The 22,884-nt window shown below is 39.4% G+C and overlaps 1 protein-coding gene across 3 annotated transcripts in view; it reads left to right on the forward strand.

Annotated features, from left to right (window-relative positions):
• The first annotated feature begins 10,342 nt into the window (after positions 1-10,342).
• The window catches only part of Hmgcll1 (3-hydroxymethyl-3-methylglutaryl-CoA lyase like 1), a 127,402-nt gene continuing 114,860 nt past the window's right edge, over positions 10,343-22,884 (forward strand). For all 3 annotated transcript variants that reach the window (XM_031343694.1, XM_031343696.1, XM_031343695.1), the window contains exon 1: positions 10,343-10,868. In XM_031343694.1, coding sequence (XP_031199554.1) covers positions 10,761-10,868 — 108 coding nt within the window. In that variant the 5' untranslated portion in view covers positions 10,343-10,760. The remainder of the gene's footprint in view (positions 10,869-22,884) is intronic.

Below are 22,884 nucleotides of genomic sequence, written 5' to 3' on the forward strand. Positions count from 1 at the left end.
ATTTGAAAGTAACTTTTGGTATCTTACATGAAAGAAAATGTTTTTTAAAGTGTGTGTGTTGTCAGAATGCTTAAAAACATGGCTTGAAAATATTTTAAAGTGATAACTCATTAAATTTCCACAGTTTTCCTGCTTTTCTTGATTTATCAGAACCATTTTGAGTTATATGAGAGTTTTGCAAACTTATCAATGTCAACCCAAAACTTGAAATCTTCATGTTTTAATACGATTGCTATATAAAAACTAAAGCAAAAAGAAAGAAGTTTTTAACTTACAGCCATACAGAGTGTCATTTTAACAAACACTTGGGAAAAAAATTTCCAAGAACTCATAAAGGAAATGTTTATTTTGGCTTACAGTTTTAGACATTTCTGCCCAAGGCCAGCTTTTTCCATTGCTTTCGGACCAAGAGTAGACAGAACATCTTCGTAGCAAGAGATTACTCATTTCAGTTGTGTCTGTGGAGGAGGGGCAGGAGAGAAGAGGAATGAGAAAGGAGAGGAGAGGCATCGAGGGAACAAGAAAGAAAACACAATGTGACGGGATATATAAACCCTTCAACGGCCTGTGGTCCTCTGTGACCTACTTGTTCAGACTAGGTCCTGCCTCCTATTAGCCCATTCAGATGAGTTCATCAATGATTAATCCTGGTAAAGTGCTCATGATCAGGCCCCTACCTCTACATACTACATACCTCTACATACATACATAGTCCTTGCAAAGTATGGGGGCTGGGAGTCCACTTGAAAGATGACATCTACTTGGAGTTTGCCATCTGGGCCTGGCCTGTTGACTTGAGTGTTTACATGTGGCTTCTTTATATGGTGCGAATTCCTCCACATATGTTAAATGGATTCTCAAAGGGCTTGTCACAAGGGACAAGTGAATAATAGAAGTGAATAAATAGTGAGTGAATAATAGAATAAATAGAGTGAATAATAGAGGTGAGTCAGTCAAAGAATGGGTGATTCTAAGTAGTGTTGGAAGTCACTATGCGTCAGCGACACAGGACTCCATACAATAGAAATGAAGCCATTAAGATTATCCCTGAGTCAAAGCTGTGGGACCCAGGAAAAGGCATCGTTTATGGTAGCAGAACCCAAATGGTCAAACTTTATTATTATTATATGTGTACACATGTTTATATGTGTAAGTTCACATATGTGTGGAGGGAACCATGAACGTATGAATGTGAAGATGACAGGCTGGCCATTGGTTTTGTTTTACAGACAGTGTTCGCCTTTTGGAGAGGCTATGGTCTCTAGCAAGCTGGAGTTTGCCAGCTAGGTGAGACCGGCTTGCCAGAACGCACCAGACTTCTGCTTGTTTCTGTCTTCTCAGGGGGCATGATTACAAGCATGTGCCACCATGCCTAGCTTTTAAGTGAGTGGTGGGCATTGAACTCAGGTCTGTATGCTTGTATAGTAAACACTTTATCAGCGGAGCTGTCTCCTGATTGTACGTTTGCCAATATTTTAAAGCCACCCAAACATATTTCAACACAGTACTGTTTTCTCTGTTGTTTAAATTTTATTTTAAATTATCCTCTCTCTCTCTCTCTCTCTCTCTCTCTCTCTCTCTCTCTGTGTGTGTGTGTGTGTGTGTGTGTGTGTGTGCATGTGCCCACAGAAATCAGAGATTCTCCCTAGACCGAAGTTACAGGTATTGTACCCACCTGGTGAAAATGCTAGTAACTGAATTTAGATCTTATTTGAAACCAGCACACTCCCTTAACACTGGGTTGTCTCTTTAGCCCCAGACTTTTCTTTATCTTTATCTTTTCTTTTCTTTTCTTTTTCTTTTTCTTTCTTCTTTCTTTTTTTTTTTTTGGACAAAATGAGAAATGTCTAATATGACATTTGTTGTAGACAGATCCTATGTCAACATTCTAAAATTCTATAACTTACATTTTTGTGCATAGATTAACCACAGGCATCTGTGTGTGTGTGTGTGTGTGTGTGTGTGTGTGTGTGTGTGTGTGTGTAGCAGTGTCTACAAATTGCTTCCACCCAATGGCTTTTCTAATGACTGCATTGCATCATATAGAGTACTGGATTAGCATACAGGAGCCAGAATCTCTAATATGTCCAGTGAAGAGAGAACCCAACTTAAAGAAGCCCATATAGCAAGAGATTCTGGGTTCTTATTGGAGTGAGGGGAACATTTCAAATCCAGCCTAAAGCTCAGATGCACCTGCAGTCAGATCCTGTTAGCTTTCTGTTACTATACATCAAAAACAGAACTCTTTTCTCAGGCTGACTTGAAGCTCCATAGAGAGCCCTACCTAGGCTGGCCCTGAACTTGTGATTCTCTTACCTCAGCCACCGGAGTGAAGATGAATCATTGTAAGGTGTGGTGTTTTACTTCACAATAGTTTTACTTTTCAAACAAATTTCCAGGCAGAACTCACTAAGCATGTTGTGTCTATCAGTAGTTGTTAACAATTCAATCTGTTTTGTTTGTGTGTGTGTGTGTGTGTATGTGTGTGTGTGTGTATGTGTGTGTGGTGTGTGTGTATGAACACTAATATTCTATCCAGGATATAATTTGTTGATGATTTCAAATGAAAGGTCACGAGGGTATACGCTTTGCCATTAAATTTAATTTTATTCTCATTTATAAGACAGCCACAAAAAGTAAAAGGTTATTAAAACACCCTTTGCCAAATTCCAAACACCCCAAATCCCAATCATATATCATTTCAAATTTAAATATTGAACATCACTTTAAATTCATTTAGTTGAAATAGTAAAGATAAATATCAATCATTTCTTTATTTTTCAAATCTCTGTGAGCAAAACATCGCCATATTACAGAGGCACCCTTAGCAGGAGCCCCCAGGACCGTGTCCGTCTGACACCGATCCAGAGTTTCTGAAATCAGGTTAAAGGTCACAAGTGAGGGTGAGCATGGTGACCTTGGGCTGAAGCTTTTTGTTTGTTTGTTTGTTTGGTTGGTTGGTTGGTTGGTTTGGTTTTTGACATCAGTTCATTGTAAAGCAATCGTAGGTAGGTCATACATTTCCTAGTGTACATCGTTTGGTTTCATACCCAATAATAAGCCTCTTGGAATATTACTAGGTAGGATTGATTCAAAATGGATTTTTACCTGGGTCAGGCTTAGCAGTCACGTTCTGGTACGTATGCCAGGTCTGTACTTCTATATGTTCCAGCCTTGCCTTCCTAACGGCTGACACTTTAGTAAGAACTTTGTATCTCCTGATTCTATTGCAAAATAAAAGTAGTAACAGAGGAAAAAAATAAAATTAATAGAAACTGTATATTTGTAGTATAGCATGGAAAACACACACACACACACACACACACACACACACAAACTCCATGCATCCCAAGTGCTAACTGCTCTCGGCTGAGTGTGGCAGGACTGCCCAGCCTTTATCATGTTGTTTATGTATACATAATTTAAAATAGTTCCTTGACTCAGCTTCAGAGAAGTCACAGGACAATCAGGAGCCAAACTAGCTAGGAGAACAAAGAACTGTCAGAGTAATGGGCTCCGTTTATCCTCCACCATCAGCACCCAAGATCAGAGAGAGTTAGGACTCCCTCGCTGCTTGTCTCAAAACACATTTCATTTTGTCAGCTGGCATTCTGCTCGCTGACTTTGAAAGGGAGATAGTGGAGATGTTGCATCTGGAAGAGATCAAGCAAAGAAGAGGCTTGCCAGGGTCATCTTGCAGATGTAATCATGTGCTAAACTGAGAACTCCATTCTCAGAACAAATGCCTCACACACTGCGGGAAGAGACTGGACAGAAGCTAGAAAGTGCCACAGTGTGAGGATCTATTTACCTTCTTTGTTTTATTTAGTTATTAAATAAATCTCTTTGCTAAAATTGACAAGTTTGGTTAATTCTAAGCATGACAGGAAAGGTATCAACTAAGACTGGACCGAGTGAATTGGGTTGTATTGTCTCAATGGCACAGGTTGTCAACAGCCAGGAACAGAGGCACAGTTCCACACTGTCACCCTCCAAAGTTGAGAAGTTCCCTAATCTTTTAAGGACTTCAACTCAGTTGAAACGGGATCTTTGGATTAGATGCAGGAGAGACCATGATGAGGAGGCATTGTGAAGCAGAGTTTGAGTTTATTAAAAATAGAAAGGTACTAAGGGAAAAAAAAATAAAGCACATCGAAGAGAATGGGTATAGGCTTTTCAGTGAATAGTAACAGTTTATTAAGATAATTTGTATTTTTTATTTACTATGGTTTTTTAAAAAATTAGTGTGAATGTATATATGATATGGGTATTTACAGAGTGTATTCTCTGTCTCTCTGTCTCTGACGTATGAGGGGACAACATGCATTTGTGTATCTGTGTTGGTTGCCTTCTTCTATCGTTTTTCACTTTTTTATTGAGGTCGGGTGTATAACTGAACTTGGAGCTAGTCTATTCTGGCCAGGCTAACTAGCCAGCTTGCTCTGAGGCTCTTTCTCTGCCCCCAGAGTGCTGGGATATAGGCAGCTGCCTTGCCTATCTTGGTTTTAAGGAAGTTTTAGGTATCTGAACTCTGGTTCTCACTCTTGTACTGGGAATGCTTTACCTAAAGAGCCATCTCACCAGCCCTATTTTTGATACAGGTTTTCTATGCCTTAGCACGATTCCTACAAAGCATTGTGGCTCTCAAATGATATCTCGGAGGGTCGCTAAGAAACGTTACTCCGTCTATTTCTCTTTCGTGTTTGGTAGATGAAATTATGATGTGGCCTTGGGGGTTTGGTCTTGGATGGGATTAATTTGATAAGGTAAAACTCAGAGCCACCAAGGTCTATGATCTCTGGACAAGTCCTTTCACTATACTGGGTAGTTCTGGTAGGTAAATTAGGTAGTAAGATTCTTGGTAAACTGCAGGCTTAGAACTGAGAAAGGAGAAGGACTTTAAGCAAATGTTAACTATGCTGGGATTATGATTATTCTTGTCAGCTGGCCAGAGGCTTTATCCAGACTTCCAGGTCAAGGATTTCTTCCTTCCCATGTCTCTATCACTTTCCATCTTTCCATTCTGGTTCAAGGCAAGACAAATCAGCATGGGGTTGGGGAGAGGTCTGTGGTTAAAGCACACTTGCTTGCTGCTCTCTCAGAGGAGCAGAGTTCAGTGTCATGCACTCACATAGCCAGTTCCAAGGAATTGTGCTCCTTTCTCTGGGCTCTGCGGGCACTTGGTACATACATACACAGTGCACCTATGCCTATACAGGCAAATCACTCGAACATACACATGAACACACACACACACACACACACACACATACACACACACTTTTTTCTGTGTGACAGCATTTGTCTTTGCTGTTCTGGAACTTACTCTGTAGATCAGAGTAAGGCTGGCCCTGAACTTATGGAGATCCACCTGCCTCTGATTCCTTAGTGTTGGAATTAAAGGTGCATGCCATCACTGCTTGGCTTAAATAAATCTTTTGAAAAATGAAAGCATGGGTTGGGTACTTGAATTAATGACAGAAGAAGGAGGGAGGTAAGTTAAGTGCATGAATGACATTTTAGAATTATTGGCTTTGAGATTATTTTAAACATTAATTAATTTATTCATAAAGTGTCAGAGTCTGTGCAGTCAAAAATTTCATAATTTTTTCCGACTATGTGAGAGAGACATGCTCTAATTAATCCATCTATCAAATAATGAGGTAGATGGTAGTAATTCCTCTGCTCTATTACAAGGGAAGTCTACAAAGCTGCAAACAGCAAAGCTTTGGTGCCAAATAACTGGGTCTATAGACAACTGAATCATTGGGTGGGTCTATCACTTACGTCATGACTGGGTCTATAGACAACTGAGTCACTGGATGGGTGCGTCACTTTGGTCATGGGAAATCTATACAACAGCTGAATCATTGGTTAGCTCCATCACATTGGTCAAGACTGAGTCTGCAGACAGCTGTGTCACTAGAGAGATGGGTTGCTTTGATTCTGACTGGGTCTGTAGACAGCTGAGTCATTAGATATGCTGATCACTTGGTCATTTTTGTTTAGTGTTTTCGTAACTCTCATTTTCCACATCCAAAATGGCTGCGTTAAAGAAGCCTATGTGTGGTGGCTGCTACTGAGATTACATGAATTAGCACATGAAAAAGTTTTATGCTAGTGCATAGAATATGGAAATGATCGGACAATTATGAGTTAAGTAGAGATTACTATAATTGTTACTTTCTTCATTTACTTCCTTAGAAGCTTGAAAGTACATAAAATATTCTATGCATTTCAAATAATAAAAATTGTATAATTAGATTTAAAAATTCTGTAGTTAGGTAGTATTTTTTGTAACATTCTGTCATCAGCCTAGAACTATTCAAAATGAGATTTTAGATCAGAAGGGGAAACAAATTACATTTTTCTAGCGGTATAGCAATCCAAACAGGGGCAAAACCTTTATTTATGCTATTTGGGCATTTTTATTACGTGTAGAAATATGAAGATTCCATATGTACCTAAGATAGAGAGGTGGGAAAAGAAGTTGAATTTTCACTGGATGTTAATGATGACTGAGTGCTGGGTACTGCATTCAGGGTCTTGCATCTGCTAAGAGAACAAACACCATCACTGGCCTAAACCTGTATCCCCTGATGCTATTTGTGAAGAGATTTAAGCAAACCATTTAAGTGTTGAAGGATGGAGTAAATCCTGAATTTTATAAACAATGCAAATGATTCAATCTGAACTATTGATAATGAAAATAATAAAATCCTACTGATAATATCATAATGACCACAGAGTAGTGAGATGCACAGAAGCCTTTGGTGGTCAAGTGGTCAAATGCACATCTGTCAAATGTTATCCCAGGGTTCTGTTTCCACCTGAGATTTAAATCTCTGCCTAGGCACTTCGGTTTCTGATGCAATTTAAACAACTTCTGGAGTGGGGGAGGGGAGTCAGCTACCTTATATTAAGAGATTTGACATTTGTAGTAAGTGTCATGTAATGTTTAAATGTTTGAGATGAATGGGAAAGAAGTTATGCTTCAAAGACCATATATTTGGGTGAGTGTGATTTCAGCAAGGCAGCATCACCGCCACAAAGACAATGACTGACATCAAACTACTGAAGTGGAATTCTGTCCTCCTTACCACTTTGTGCTGCAAGTGCTCAGGTTGTTTAATCTGTAAAATGAATGCAGTGACATTCACAGAAATTTCTTAGAAATGCATGTGGTTCAGCAAATATCAGCAGCAGTAGCCGCCACATCAGTAGCTCACATTCTCTACTGGAATTGGGATTTTTGTGTATCAGCTAATATGTAGTGGGTACAGCCAATGATTCTGTTACAATTCTTTCTATGCACAGCTGGAAAGATGTTCCGATGATTAAGAGCCCTGGTTGCAGGACCAGGTTCTGTTGCTAGCAGTCATACCCCTCATTTCTAATACCAGTTCCAGCAGAACTTACACCCACTTCTGGCTTCTGCAGGCATGGCACACTTGATGCTCCAAAATGGTCAGATAAGAAAAATACCTGTGGTTATATAATAAAAATTAAAGAAAAAATATCATGTAAAAGATAGTCTGTACAACAAAGAATTGCAAAACTCAAAATTTCAATGTGGTCACGGTTGAAATACAAACTAAATAGTTTACTATTCTCTTATTATAGATGTAGTCAGCAGTAAGTGCTGGAGACTATACATTGAACACAATATATTGTAGTTCAATTGAGTTTTGCAAATTACTAGGACCTTTTATAATCACCCCATACAATTAATAAAACAGAGGCTAAAGAACTTCATACCACTCAGTCCTCTGAAGCATTCTTGACCTAATGTGATCTAACATTCAATTCTTAAATCTTTCCCACTGAATTGTGGTGCTGTTTTCCAAATATGAATGACAGGAAAATAGGAGATAAAGGTTAGCAATGTCTCCTAGATGTTTGAAATATCTCTTGGCAGATTGGACTGGGTGTTGGTTGGATAGAGGGCTTAATGAGAGAAGGGAGTCAAGAGAATTTCCCAAGAGATGGGTAGAATTCAAGAAAAGATTTTGAGACATTACTTAAAATCAATAACATCATGGAAGAACAGGAAATTTGTTTCATTTTAATTTTTAGTAGGTGTTCATATCTTTTATATTTAAATTATTGGAACACTGACACAAAAATAGCTTAGTCATATAAGGTAGAAAGAAAATAGAATTCTGGTTCTAAATATGGCATTAAACATCTATGCGGTTGCTCAGCGACGTTATCTCTACTAGCTTGTGGAGCCCGTTTCATTCTTGGTGTGACACAGGCTCTTTCTCTGTAGACCTAGCTGACCTGGAGTTAGCTATGTAGCCTAGGCTGGCCTTAAACTCATGGTCACTTTCCTACCTTAGCTTCCTAAGCAATATGATTATGGTCATGCTCCAGGACACTAGGTTTGGAATCCAAGTTTTTAATTTTTTATTCTTATTTTTAACTTAAACAAATCTATTTTATGTTTTCTTAAATGAAAAGACAAAATAAAAATGAAGAACCCATGTGTATGTGCATGTCTGTAGAGGTTCCTCAGATGCTAGAAGAGTCAGATCCCCCTGGGGTTAGATATTATAGGTGGTTGTGAGCCACCTACATGGATGTCAAAAGAACTGTACAGACATGTAACCACAGATCATTCTCTCCAGAGCTGAGACTCCCAAGTTAACCTAGCCAATAAGGAGAGAGAACTACACCACGTGCCTCAAAGCTCTGTGCTACGTAGATCTTTTTAGGCTTGTGTACAGAAAATAAGATTCTTCAGAATTCAACCCTAAATGGGACTTACATATCATACTCCAACCCCCCAGGGCTCAGGGAAGAAAGAGCGTTAAGAAAGTAATAACCCCAGGAGCAGTATAACATCAAGAAAATAGTGTTTTCCAGGTACAACAGGGCAATTGCAAGGACAAACTCATAGCAACTGTTATTAGCATGCACAAGACCAGCACAAACTCTAGCCAACAAAACCCTGGGGTAGAGCGGGGAAAGTGGGTATGAAATCCCGCTAGTTGTGGAGTAGCTGTTGGCATGTGATAGCTGCCTAGAGAGGGAGAGTCTGTCTCGCACACACGAGGGCAATTCCCTTTCCCAAGAATATCTGGATAACACAAACTGGACTTGAAGGGGAAAGAATAGAAGGGATGGAGAAGGTGGTTGGGAGAATTTAGGGTACCGGGAGTGAATTTGTTCAAAATATTTTGTATGAAATTCTCAAAGAATTAATAAAAATATTCTTTATCCAATCTGGATGGTGATTCCCTTCAAAATCTGTCCATATTATGTCTCAGAAATTAATCGTTGTATACACTACCACTTATGCAAGAAATGCATCTGTGCGTTCTTAAGTCTTACTATTTGTGGAAACAGTAGGGCCAACTAGCATCTTAGCCACAGACACCTACGTGGGTCTCCAGGAGACTGCAGGCACCCGGCACTAGACTATTCTTGATGATTGTGTATTGTTAGCTGCAAGCTGCGGAGTCCACACTGAAGAGCATTCGAGTGTTGCTATCTAAGCGTGCTTATGAAGTAGGCAGAATGAAGCAGGGGTTGTCTGGTTCCAAGGCTAGCATATAAATCTAATAATTTATATTTACAATATATAAATTTATACATAAATCAAACGTATTTACATAGAAACTAAATATATAAGTATATTTATATTATTTATAAATGTTTTATAAATGTTATACAAACTAAAATTTACTTAATTTATAATTAATTCTAATTTCTGACAGGTTGTTTTTGTTTGAATGAAAGGAAAGCCTTTAGGGATTTAGTTATTGCCCAGTTTCTTTTTAAGAAAACAGTTCTTCGGGCTGGAGGATGGCTCAGTGGTTAAGAGCACTGTTCTTCCAGAGGTCCTGAGTTCAAATCCCAGCAACCACATGGTGACTCACAACCATCTGTAAAGGGGATCCGATGCCCTCTTCTGATGTGTCTGAAGATAGTGACAGTGTACTCACTCACATGCATGAAACAAATAGATAAATCATTAAAAAAGAAAGAAAGAAAGAAGGAAGGAAGGAAGGAAAGAAAGAGAGAAAGAAAGCGTTCTTCATACCCAGGGAGATGGTAAAGAGACTTGTGGTGAGGTCGAAGCAGACAGCTGAGTTCTAGCCTGGACCCCCATGTGACAGTGGAAGGAGACAACCACTAAAACCAATAAATGTAAATCAGCGAAAAGGAATTCAGCATTTCAACATTTATCTTGCACCATCGGCCTTCCTGACAACTTCTTGGTTTGCTGTTTACCTCTGATACCTCTCCCTTCTCCCATTTAGAGTTTATACTTTTTAATACTGCAAAGCGTCTCAGCAATTTTAAATAGAGTTTTGACATGAGCCATAAACTCCAACGGATTCATAGTGCCAACCCTACAGGCTTGTGGCTGGGAAGGAAAGAATGGCTGCAGAGAGCCCAGTGCTCTCTGTCTTCCTGTCAGAGGCCTGGGTCCGGTCCCTGAGCTCTGACTCAGGCGAGGGGTCGGTGGGTGAGCACCTGCAGGCACTCAGCCCCGAGAGCTCCTTGTTCTATGGAGAGGGAGAGAGAGAAAAAGAGCCACCCTGCCCCAATTAACTGTCCCCATCCCGGATCTGAGTCTCGGCGCGGGACTCAGGTGCCCGCTGCACCCCTGCCTAGGCGTTGCCCAGGAACCGCGCGCCGCCGCAGTGCATCTCGGACCCCGGGCACTCGTGGACGCGCTCCCGGCTCCCACCCGGCTCCGGGCTCGGGCCGCGGGATCCAGCACCGCCCGCGACACCTAGGCTGCGGCTATGGGGAACCTACCATCTGCTGCGAAGCACTGCCTCAACTACCAGCAGCTTCTCCGCGAGCATCTCTGGAGCGGAGACTCAGTGACAGGGGCACTGGACCCGGCGCAGGTACCACCTCGCGGTCTAGGGCGTCCCCACCCCCCATCAACCTCACCCTCATCCCCTTTGTCTGTGTCACCTCTGTAAGCCAGGGCCCTGCCTTGAGGCCCGTTCTATTGTCAGCGTGTGGGTCTGTGGCTGAGCTGTGAACAGTAGGTGCATCCTTGCCATGCAGGCCTAGCAGTTTCCCTATCCCAGGCTGTTTGCAGGTCGCCTACTGGAGTGACCATGTTTGCATGTGTTCTTGGAAGGGCGGTGTTTTTATTCTCACTTTCTCCCTTGTAATGTGTAACAGACTACGAACATGTCACCTTGTGTGGTAGAAAGAGGTTGAAGCTGGGGCACACTAGGAAGGCATATGATGATTAAAAATCACATGGTATGTTAGAGCATTGACTATCCCTACAGTATTTTTGCGTTAACAAAATTAAGCGAACTTGAATAAAACCATTATAGAATAAAATTATACCCGCATTTTCCTGGGAGCTGCATAAAGACAGTAGACAATTCAGCGTTTGTGTATTTATGATTCCATGTACTATCAAGAAATGTGCCAGTTCAGAGAGCATACATATATAAAGAAATTTCCTTTTCATATAAAAGCTTAAACTTTAGACATAACACGGAATGACAGTAATGATCGTTACCTACATGTTGAAACCTGTTATGAGTCAGGGGCTTTGTGAGGCCTTAGGTATTATTAGCCTTTTTAATTTTAGGCACCTGTTCACCTTGTGAACAGTGTAGTTCTTGTTATTTTTGTATTTTAGTGGGCTAGCCTAGCATTGCTATGTGATGTTACACCAACAATTCTTAACAGTAGCCATTCATATCCTTACAGTGTGGTCTCAGTTCAGTGCTCCAAAGTGTGAAATCAAAGCCTTCCATCCACAAGTAGGACTTAGCATTCGTGGGTGGTTTTTATAAATAGTTTGCTCCCCGTTAATTAGAGTATGGCTGGAGCTATTTGCAAGAGCCAAGTCCTAGAATAGGTTTTCTGTCTAGCAACAGATGGATGGATACAGTACAGAAGATGTGGCATAATTATCCAATGGTTTATTAGTCAGAAAGATGAACAAAATCAAGTCATTTGTAGGTAGATGCCTGGAAATAATCCAGAGCCCAAAACAATTAGTATTGCCTGTTTCATGTCGCCCAAGGAAGGGGCATAAATCCTGAGAGGAAAGGTTAGGAGACATGAAAAGCATCAGGAGGAAGGAGCTGATGAGTGAGGTAATGAGGGTATGAATACGATCTCAGCATACAATATGCACATGTGCAAGGGCCACAGTGAATCCTCTATTTTCTACAAGTAACAGTAATAAGAAGGCACAGAAGGGTTGACCAGAACCCTCTGGCCAAACCTGATGGTGACAACGGTGAAGTGGAAAGCTGTGCTTTATGTCCTTCCATGTCCTCACAGTGATTTCCACATAGTCTGGTTTGAACTTCCTGGAATGTTATTGACATTCTTTAGTGGTCAGTTTGTCTTACACAACCAAGAATCCCTAACATTTACTTTTCGGGATGAAATCACATGACTTTATTGCTTGGGTGATCCGTAGAGTGGTATGTATGCCCCAGTGTTCTGATTTGTTTGTTCTGTGTGCTTTGTGGATGGTGAAGAAGAGGAGGATGATGGGGGATGGCATCTGCTTCACCTGTCAAGAGGAAGAAACGGGGAAAATGAAATCTTCTAGGATTACTGCTGCAACAATACAAGGACACAGCTTTCAGACTCTTATGTGCTTTTCTGGAAGACTCTTTAAGTCTTCTTAACACCCGCCAACTCTTCTGCCTGTGACACTTCCATTTGTCCCTCAATTACATCTTACAAAGCACTTACTTGGTCCAGGTCTCTTTTCCTTGTGTCCTTGCTGAACTCAATGGCTTCTCTCTGTCTGGATCATCTGGATCATCATGCCTGTCTGTCCTATATTCTCTCACAGTCCTGGTTATTATTGTTATTATTATTATTATTATTATTATTATTATTATTATTATTATTATTGTCATCATAGTCCTGGTTATTCCAGTTCTTGGTTTTATATTTTCTTCTCTCTTCTGAGCTTTTGTCTGCACTTGGATACTCAGCATTTCCAGCTTGCATCCATATTCCCTCTTTCTCTGATGGCTAGTTTTCTGTGGAAAATCATCTGTGGACACAGAAGTCCTCCCAGACACTTAATTTTCATACATTCTGGAAGTCACGTAAGGAGAGGAACCCTCCATTTAGAAAATGTATCCCTTAGATTAGCCTGATTTATTTTTTATTCATGATTGATGTGGAATGGTTCAGCTTACTATAGGCAGAGCTACCCCTGAGCAGGTGGTCCTGGGGGCTATAAGAAAGTAGTCTGAGCTAGCCATGAAAATCAAGCCTGTAAGCAGTGATCTTGTCTGAGTACCAGCATCCACTGGGTGTTGTTACTGTTTGGGAATTATCTTTTTATGATATAGCCCCCAGGCAGGATTTGCTGGTCAAGAAATCACGCAAGTGAAGTTTGAATGCTGTAAATAAACCACAAGGAAACACTTATCTGTTGTAGAATTTGGTAGATAAGATGACACATAGGGCCAGTTGATGTATTAGGAGCTAATATGCTTGCAGTTGGGATCGATAGACACTTCTTCAAGTGAAAGAATGCCATGCTAAATAATAGCAGGCTAGAAAACAAGTTCTGTTTCTCCTTTCTCCATTTCCCTGTACCCAATATATCGCAGCATCCTGTCTATCTTGCCGAATGACTTAATGCATAGATTAGCCTGCTTCCTTTGTGAAATTTCACTCTGTGTGTAAAGTATAAAATACCTTGATGAGTTAGAAGTAGTCTCTTAAATCAATTAATCAGATTAGTAATATTTAGTGCTAACCTATCTCTGATTTTAAACTCTGTATATGGTATTTCTGCTTAAATTTAGTGAAATGGTAATGTAAACTTTATACATTTTATTGATGACCATGTAGCTTTAGAACGCTTCCTAAGGAACTTGAGAGGAGTGGAGATAAATTTTTAGAAAGAGAAACAACCCCACTGCTTTCTATTTATTTTGTATGTTCCTTGTTAAGTTGTTCCCTTTCCTTCCTTCATTTTTTTTTGGTTTGTATTTTAATTTCCCCACTGAATTAATATGTCAGTTATATTCTGTTTGTATTATGTTCCCAGTTGTTAACTATGTCAACATCTAACTTTGACTTGCTAAAACATAGATATGATTGGTGTTATAACTTACTAAAAGTGAAGCTGCAACCTTTAATTCTACTGCCGTCTTTTGTCTTTAGGTGGTTGTGGTTGTATGCATTTATTCTCCACATGGGATAGTTATAAAATATATTTATTCACTCATTGTCAATGTATATTTATGCATATGTGCTCCCTTTCCCTCGTCCTCCACTGATTTATCCATCTCCAGTCTTGTAGAGGAGACTGCTTTTCTTCAATCAGGGCTGTTCACTTCAGTCTCCTCTTCACTGAAAATCTACTGGTCTGAAGACCAAGTAAGATGGGCAAAGGCAGTGGCAGGCAAGCCTGATGACTTCACTTCAGTCCTGGGACCCCCACCTGGTATATGGAGAGAACCAATTTCCTCTGACCTCTAGACAGACAGAGAGACAGACGCACGCGCTCACAGAGTCCACGGGCACTAAATAAATCAATGGACAAATAAATATATATGGATACATAGATGAACAAGTAAATAAATGTAATTTTAAGAAAACTTAAAAAGAGAACCACTGCCTAGCGGCTCAGGTACTGGGGAGGCTGAGAAAGATGCGGCTTAGTGAGACAATGGGAGACACAGTGAAATGATCTCACAAAGTGTAAAAGAGGGGCTGAGAATACAAAATAATTAGACTGATGGTCTAGCACTCACACGTCTCCGTTTGCTTGTTTTTTAATAGATCAGGTGGTGATTGCTTCTTTCAGCATGTGTGTGTATATGTATGTATAAATGCAATAGCTACAAGTGAATATTAATATAAACACTACACACATAATTTAAATAAATAAATAAACAGTAAATAAACAATTTAAATACATAACAACACTACAAAACGTAGATTTCTCAGCAGTTCCAAGGGAAAGCTTAACAAGCAATATCAGCTATTTATCTTATTTCCTGTCTGACAATAAAGTATCTTTCACATTCCTTTTGACTCTCAATCACATCCACTGGGACTATTTCCATTTGTCTAGTTAGTGGTGGTGTTAGTTAGCAATTCTAATAACTAGATACTTGTGGCAATTTCACATTTCTTTCTATATTTCTTATTCTTTCCTTTCCATATTCAGTATGTGTATTTCCTTCTTCTATTCCTTTGTCCCTATTCCTTCTTCAACTTTGTCTAACTTGGGGTAAAGTCTAATTTGTTGGATTGTATAATTTTAGGTTTCACAGTTTTTATGGGTGCCTTTATGTGTATGCATATATAGTATGAATGTGTGTGTTTAAAGTATTTAAGTGTGTGTATACCCATGCCCATGCCCATGTGTGTGCAAGTGTTTGGAGGCTAAAGGTGAACATCAAAGGTCGTGCTTAGTCTTTCTCTATGTTATACATTGAGGCAGGGTTTCTTACTTAAACCTGAAGCTTACCAACTTTGCATGTTTTGCTAGTTAGCTTGCTTTAGATACCCCTGTCTCTGCCTCCTGAGCATTAGGAACACAAGTAAGCCTCCTTAGCCAGTTAGAATCTATGTTTGTGCTGGGAAGCTGAAGTCTAGTCTTTATGTTTGGGCAGTATGATGGTTAGCTTCAACTATCACCTTGTCATAGCTTAGAATTACCATGGAAGAGAGTCTTAATGGGGGACTTCTTACCCTGGGTTAGCCTGTATGCAAGTGGGCTATTTCTTAAATCACTAATTGATATGAAAGACCCAGCTTGCTGTGGGCAGCACCGTTTCTTAGAAGGGAGATCCTGGACTGCACAAGCGGAGAAACACAGCTAAGCACAGGGAAACAAGCAGGCTGAATGGATTTGTTTACCTCAGCAGTAGACTATGGATCTGATGCCAGCATTTGCCACAGTGGCTTCTCTGCTTTGATGAACTATTACCTGGAGTTGTAAGCTGAAATTAACCCCTTTCTCCTCTTCAATTACTCATTTTCAGGATATTTTATCACTGGAACATGAATGTAACTGGGACAGATGTAAGCCCCTAACCGATGATCCATCTCCTTAGTCTCCATGTCATAAATCTTTAAAGGGAATTAAGATAGCTTTACACTATCTTGATCAGCAGGTTGTAGACAAAAAAGTCTGCAATTCTCTTCTTGGTTTCCTCCAAAGCCAAGGTTTGATTTTCTCTGGAAACATATAACAAACAGCCCCCGTGTTTCAATAAGTGATAAATAGTTCTTCCCTTTCTCATGTAAAGAAATGTGATGATCTTTAGACAGCTACTTAAAGGGAAAAAAAGCCCTCAGAAAGCTGCAGTATGTTAACTGTAACTTTTAGAATTTTGAATTAAAATATATCTTTACAATTTTTAAAGCTAATTTTTCGGGTTTGTCCATTGTCTGTCTTTGTGTGTCTGTCTACCTGTCTCTTTCATCACACTACTGGTTGCTTCTTTTTTATATATGTGTATGATTATGGTTGCTTCTTTTTTATATATGTGTATGATTATATCTCTTTTCACCTATATGTGCTATGCTACCAAATGCTTCTACTTTTACATTCTGTGTTTGTTATTTTGGAATAAATATCTCTTAAAACCCAGTACTTTGATTACTCAGTATCTTTAGGTGAATTTAATTTTGGTAATGTTTAAATTGATTGATAGAGAGAATATTTTCAGCCATATGTATCATCTTCACCACTCTAAAATTCTTTAACAATGTTCATGTGCTTTATTACTTTATATTTAAATAAGTGTGTTATTTGGAAAAAAAGATGTATCTCAAATAAAGAATTTGTTTACTTTAAAAGTGGCTTCATTTATTTAATGCTGAGAGTTTGAACTATCATCTCCTAGGAAAGATGGATTATTATGGTTTTCAATTAAAAAAATTTGAGCATTTCATATATGAGTACTATATTATTTCTAGCCCTCCTTCTCCCCTGAAAACTCCTGTGTCTTTCCAAGTCCCTCTAAAATTTATGACATCCTCCCCTTTAATTATTGCTGCATATATATCTATGTATATACATATATGTAAATAAAACCGGCTGCGTACATTTAATGTTGCTCATATGTATATGTATTTATAGCTGACCAATTAGGATAGGATAACCTGTCAGGTGTCTTGGGGTTTGATGTCCCTCATTCATATTGCCATGGCATCTCAACTGGTATTGTCATAGCAATGGCTTTATTTAGGGGACTATATTTTTGGGATAACAGAATCCCTGTCATATTGAGAAGTCTCTGTATTATAGCAGACTTCCTGATCCTCTGGCTCTTAAATCTTTCTGCCCCTTTTTGTGATATTCCTTGAGCCATAGGTGTAAGGGTTGTACTGACAGGAGATGGGCAGCCCATGGTCAGTAGTCTGTATTTTGATCAGTTGTGGATTTCTGAAATTGTCTGAAAAGGAAACTTCTTTGATGAGAGCTAGAATCAGGGTCGTAGGATGCAGGTGGTATAAAAAGGAAATGGGAAAAACAGACCACACCACACACTTTAAATACAAAACTTGCAGAAACTGAGCTGGATCTGGCCTCAAAGCTTCACCCCTGAGGACTAGCTCTCACAGCTTCTGTGGGTGCTGTGTATGCAAGCTGCCAAGGGAGAAAAGCAATCAATAGTCCTTTTCAACTGTGAAACCTGTGAACCACAACAATGAATGGCAGTTCACCAAGCTATCCCTAAAAGTGCAGTAGTGACACATCTTAGGAATAGCCAACAGCTGTTTTATTGGACTCCTTAGGGAGGAATTCATCTCTGCTCTAAACTGACCCAGCCTACCAGTTGCTAATGAGGTCATGGATCATAGAGAAGGGCCTACTAATGCCACTTTCCTAAACTAGTACAATTTCTAAATGTGAAACCCATAGGAATAAGTTTCTCCATTCTTACACTGTGACTTTTCAGATAACTTTAGGTCCAATCTGGTCACACTTTGATTCCTGAATGAGCATGACTCACATGTACATGTGGGAAACAAGAATAGACACTCTGGACTTTGTTTTAGTTTGCATCCTATTAGGAAATGTGCTTCTTGGTGTTTTACAAAAAAAAAAAAATGTGTAATAATTCTGTGTCTGTATTCTCATCCTCTTTAATCAAACCGTATTATTTTGTATGGACTTCCTGTTTCAAGCACTTTTTATAGCTATCACTGTTGGATGCTAAGTCCATTCCAGGTGCTTCCTGGTTGCTTATTTAATCGTCACAGTAGTCTGTTTTGTAGATTTCAAGGGTATGGCACACAGTGATTAAATAAGTTGCTCCTAGCCAGCAGCTAGCTGAGTTAAGTTGGGAACTCAGGAAGTTCTACTTCCAGGACATTCAGTTTGCAGGCACGATTCCCCTATAGCCATGAGAGGATTCACTTGAAGAGTTTATTGAGTCTTCTGGAAGCTCTGACTCAGCAGCACTTGTGCTTGGCTCCCCGCTGTCTTTGTTTTTCCTTTGCCTGGTCTTGGTAAGCTCTGTGCTGACTGCTGCTGCTGCCATGGGCTACCAACTGTGCTCCTATCAAGGTTCCTTTCCTGTATCCTTCCTGAGCTCTTGGCTCTGCTCATGTGAGTGCAGGCTGGGGAGAGACTACTGTGAATTTTGACTTCCCTTCTGCCCTCCCTGAGGTTGAGAGTAGAATTCAGTCTGGAATTGAGTTGCGTTGGATAAAAAAGGAAAAACAACTGGGTTTCCAATAAATTTCCTGTTCCCTTCAATCTTCAATACTTTCTGTCCTTGGATTTCTGTTGGCTCCTGGATTCCTTGCTCTCTCTGATTCCAGCTGGCTTTCACATTCTTCCTTCCCCCTACGCTGTGATTTTTTTTTTTTTTCTCATTAGCTTCAAGCTCCTCCAAGTCTTTTGACTTTATGGTTATTCACTCTGTGCTGTAACTTTCTTTGACCCTTTCTTCTGTTTCTCCCAGTTACACACTTAGCTTTTAGTTTTATTTCTTTTTATTTATTTATTTTTTCTAGTCAACCAGGAGGCCAGACTTCACAGACCCAGAAACGTCATGGGTCACTTGCAGGTGACCTGTGGTGTTTGAGAGGCAAAATCAGATCACATATTTGGATCATTTTAACTGGATTCTGGATTTGAAAGTTTTTGGCCAGCCTGGTTAAAGTCCTAAGAACAAAAGCAGCTTTTAGAATTCTAGTTTCCTTCTAGTAGCCTGGCAATTGTTAATCTATGTAGGAGAGGTAGGTAGTCCTGTCCAGCTGCCTAGCTGAGAAAACTTAATCTCTGGAAATATTCTATTTGATTGCACTACACTTAAACATGCAGCTATAACAGAACGCCTTTATACACATTTATCTTGTAACTGTCCGCGGCATCAGATTGCCTCCTGTGTTCAGGATGATTTGTTTTGAGGATCCTTGGTGAACAATCACATGAAAATAGCATGAAGAGCTTGTTCAAGATGTTTCTATTTTTCCATGTTTCTGTTTTTCATAATCATTTAGCTGGCAGGAAATTATAGTTAAGGCATCAGAAGCTTGCCATCTTTCCATTTGAACACTCTTCCTTTTCCCAAATAATCAGAATTTCAGTCCAAAATTAATACTCAAGAGTTTTTAATTTCTTCTGTTAGATCAAACCATTTTAATGACTCATTTTGATGCTATTTTCTTACATAAATATTAATTAGTGAATCTTGTCCTCAAAATATTTATTCTAAAATAAAGCTATTTAAAAACAATTCTACATAGAGATTGTTAAAATTACCCAGGCCTATGAAGGCTTACATTTTAATTTATTCATAAATTCACAATCTATGTTAATGTCAAAAAATTAGATACACTCAATAGAGAAATAAATTTAGGCGTGTGTATAGCTCAGTGGTAGAGCCCTTGTCTAGTATATGAAAGCTCTGATTTTAATGCACTGTTTTAAAAAAGAACATTAAAAGCTTTTCTGTCATTTCTGCATAGTCTTAGAGGGGTCAACTATGGTTCTTTTTACATTTTCTTTTTAAGTTAATAAAGTCTCTTTTATATAATATATTTTGATCATATTCTTTCCCCTTCCCAAACTCCTCCAATATCTTTCCACTTCCCGAATTCATCCAATTTCATATTTCTCCCTCCCTGACCCCCTACAAAGAGACCAAACCAAACCAACCAACAAATAAATAACAATAACAACAAAGGAGAAGGAGAAAAAGAGGGAGAGGGAGAGGGAGATGGAGATGGAGATGGAGAGGGAGAGGGAGAGGGAGAGGGAGAAGGAGAAGAAGAAGAAGAAGAAGAAGAAGAAGAAGAAGAAGAAGAAGAAGAAGAAGAAGAAGAAGAAGAAGAAGAAGAAGAAGAAGAAGAAGAAGAAGAAGAAGAAGAAGAAGAAGAAGAAGAAAGTAAGGAAGACAGACAGACAGACAAAGAACCTGTTTTTGTATTGTCAACAACTTTTGGGCATGGGGCTTGCCCTGGAGTGTGGTGATAAACCCAGTGACACTCCTTTGTAGAAAATTGATTTTTCTTGCTCTCAGCAGGCATCAATTGCAAATAGTTTCTTGGGTAGAACTTTCTGTCCATTTCCCTTCTTCTTTCTCAGATTCTGTCTGGCTTGACCCTGTGCAGGTCTTGTGCTTGCTGTCACAGTCTCTATGTGTTCATAGATACTTCAGTCCTGCTGTGTCTAGAAGATGCTGTTTCCTTGGAACTATCCATCAACTCTGGCTCTTACCGCAATCTTTCTGCCCCCTCTTCCACTTGGATCCCTGGGCCTTGAGGGCACAAGTTTGATTAAGACATCTCATTTAGAACTAGGTATGCCATGGTCTCTCACTCCCTGCATATTGTAAAGTTGCAGTCTCTGTGTTAATTACAATCGATTGTAAAGAAACAGCTTCTCTGATGAAGATTAAACAATGCCCTGACCTATGCATATAGCAATATGTCATTAGGAGCTGTTTTAATTTTATTTTTATATTTCTTTAGTAGAATAATAATAGTAAGTTTTCCTATAGGCTCCTATCATCTCCAGTCTCAGGTTCTTGACCATTTTAGCAGTGTCAGGAATGTGTTTTATCCCTTTCAGTGGGGTGTTACAACCAAGCAGAAAGGAGTTGGTTTCTTCCCTATCATTTGTGCCACTATTACACAAATATACCTTGCCAGCAAGTCATATGTGTTCTTCAGTCCAAAAAACCCATAGAGGTAATGGACCCAGCAAGAGTCCGGGAGGTGGGGATCTGCCAATGATGGGAAAATAGAATATCATATTATAAAGAGATAAAGGGGAAACTAGAATAAAGTAAAGGAGGGAGTGTGAAGAGGGACAATTAACACTCGGCTGTGGTTAATCCTGGTTTGCATAGAAGGAACCGCTGTTTACTTTCCTGTTCTAGAAAGACTTCCTTCTGTAGTATTGCAGTGTTGTGACAGAAGGAAGAAAGAATGAGTTCTGGCTCTCTGATCCAGCATGGTGAGGATCATTTAGGGAAAGAGGAACAAAGATTTATAGGAAATACAACATCTAGTGCTTTTGTCCCAAGACTACATCTTTAAAGATTTATTTTTATTTTAAATTTCTGTGTATGCATGGTTAACTTTCATACATGTAAGTACTCATATCAGGTACATGTCTGGTGTAGCCAGAAGCCAGAAGAAGGTGTGAAATTCCCTCAACACAGGTAGCTAAAGACGCTTGTGAGCTACCATGAGCATGCTGGGAACTGAACAGGGTCTTCTGTAAGAGCAGCCAGGGCTCTTAGTGGATTCTTCCAGCTCTCCAAGGTTAAAATTTCTTTCTGTGTTGCTCTGCTCCTTTAAAATCTAGCTTCTCTATTCTCCTTTTTATTTAAGTCATTGATTTCCATTTTTTCTTGCAGTTGAAGTTTTTATCAATTTTTAGTTTTAATTATGTGTACATGTGTCTGTGTGGTGGTGTGTGCATGTGAGTGCAGGTTCCGGTTGAGTTATAGGCAAGGTTCTCTGATTCCTTGGAGCTGGAGTTACATATGACTGTGAGCTGTCTTTTGTGGACACTGGGAAACAAACTCAGATCTTTTGTATAGAAACAAATGTTTTAAATTGCTAGGCCATCTCTTCATCCCCTGCAATTACATTTAAAAACACAGATCTATAATAAACTTGTTCTAATTAGGTCCAAAGGAATAGCAGTTCTTATGGAAGTGGTAGATTTGAGGGTCAAATAAAATTTGAATAGGTAATAATGCATTCTGGTCAAAGTAAGATATGCAGAGTTAATGAAATAAAATATGGGAAATTATTTCTTTTTTAGAACATATTTCAATTAAAATATAATTCCTCCATTTTTCCATCCCCTTTTCCCTTATCCAACCCTTTCCATTTTCCCCCATTACTCCTTCTTGATGATGAGCTCTTTTTATTTTTATTAATACTGTGACATGTGTGTGTGTAGATATACAAATACATAAGTACAGTTTGTTGACTTCATTGTTGTTTATATGTTGACAATTTCAGGTCTGACTATTTTGCATTGGATAACCAATTAGGGGTTCATTCGTGGCAGGGGCTAGTTCTCCTCCCTAAACAGTCATTGGTTGCCTGTTTTGCATTTAGTTATTTGTCTAGCCCTGTGTGAAGCTCTGCCCTCTTCTTCTTTAGCATGTCTACTGATTTCCTCATTGTTCAGGCTTTGTCTAGTCAGCCATTTCTAGGAGACATAGCCTGACGATAGACTTCTTTGCCTTCTGGCTTTCTACAATCTTTCTGATCCCCCTTGTGATACATTTCCTGAAGGTAGAGGAGTTATGTTATAGATCTTGTGCTTTTTTGTATTGGTTTCCAATACGTATTGGTTTCGTATTTACCACGGACTGGGGTTTCTCGCGGGGGCCCCTAATTCCGTGGGACACGGGATTCTGGCCAGGTGGGCACGGGATTCGGCTTTGACAAACAGACTACACACAC

This window comes from Mastomys coucha, unplaced genomic scaffold, assembly GCF_008632895.1.
Source record: "Mastomys coucha isolate ucsf_1 unplaced genomic scaffold, UCSF_Mcou_1 pScaffold23, whole genome shotgun sequence".
In the NCBI taxonomy this organism is placed as follows: domain Eukaryota; kingdom Metazoa; phylum Chordata; class Mammalia; order Rodentia; family Muridae; genus Mastomys; species Mastomys coucha.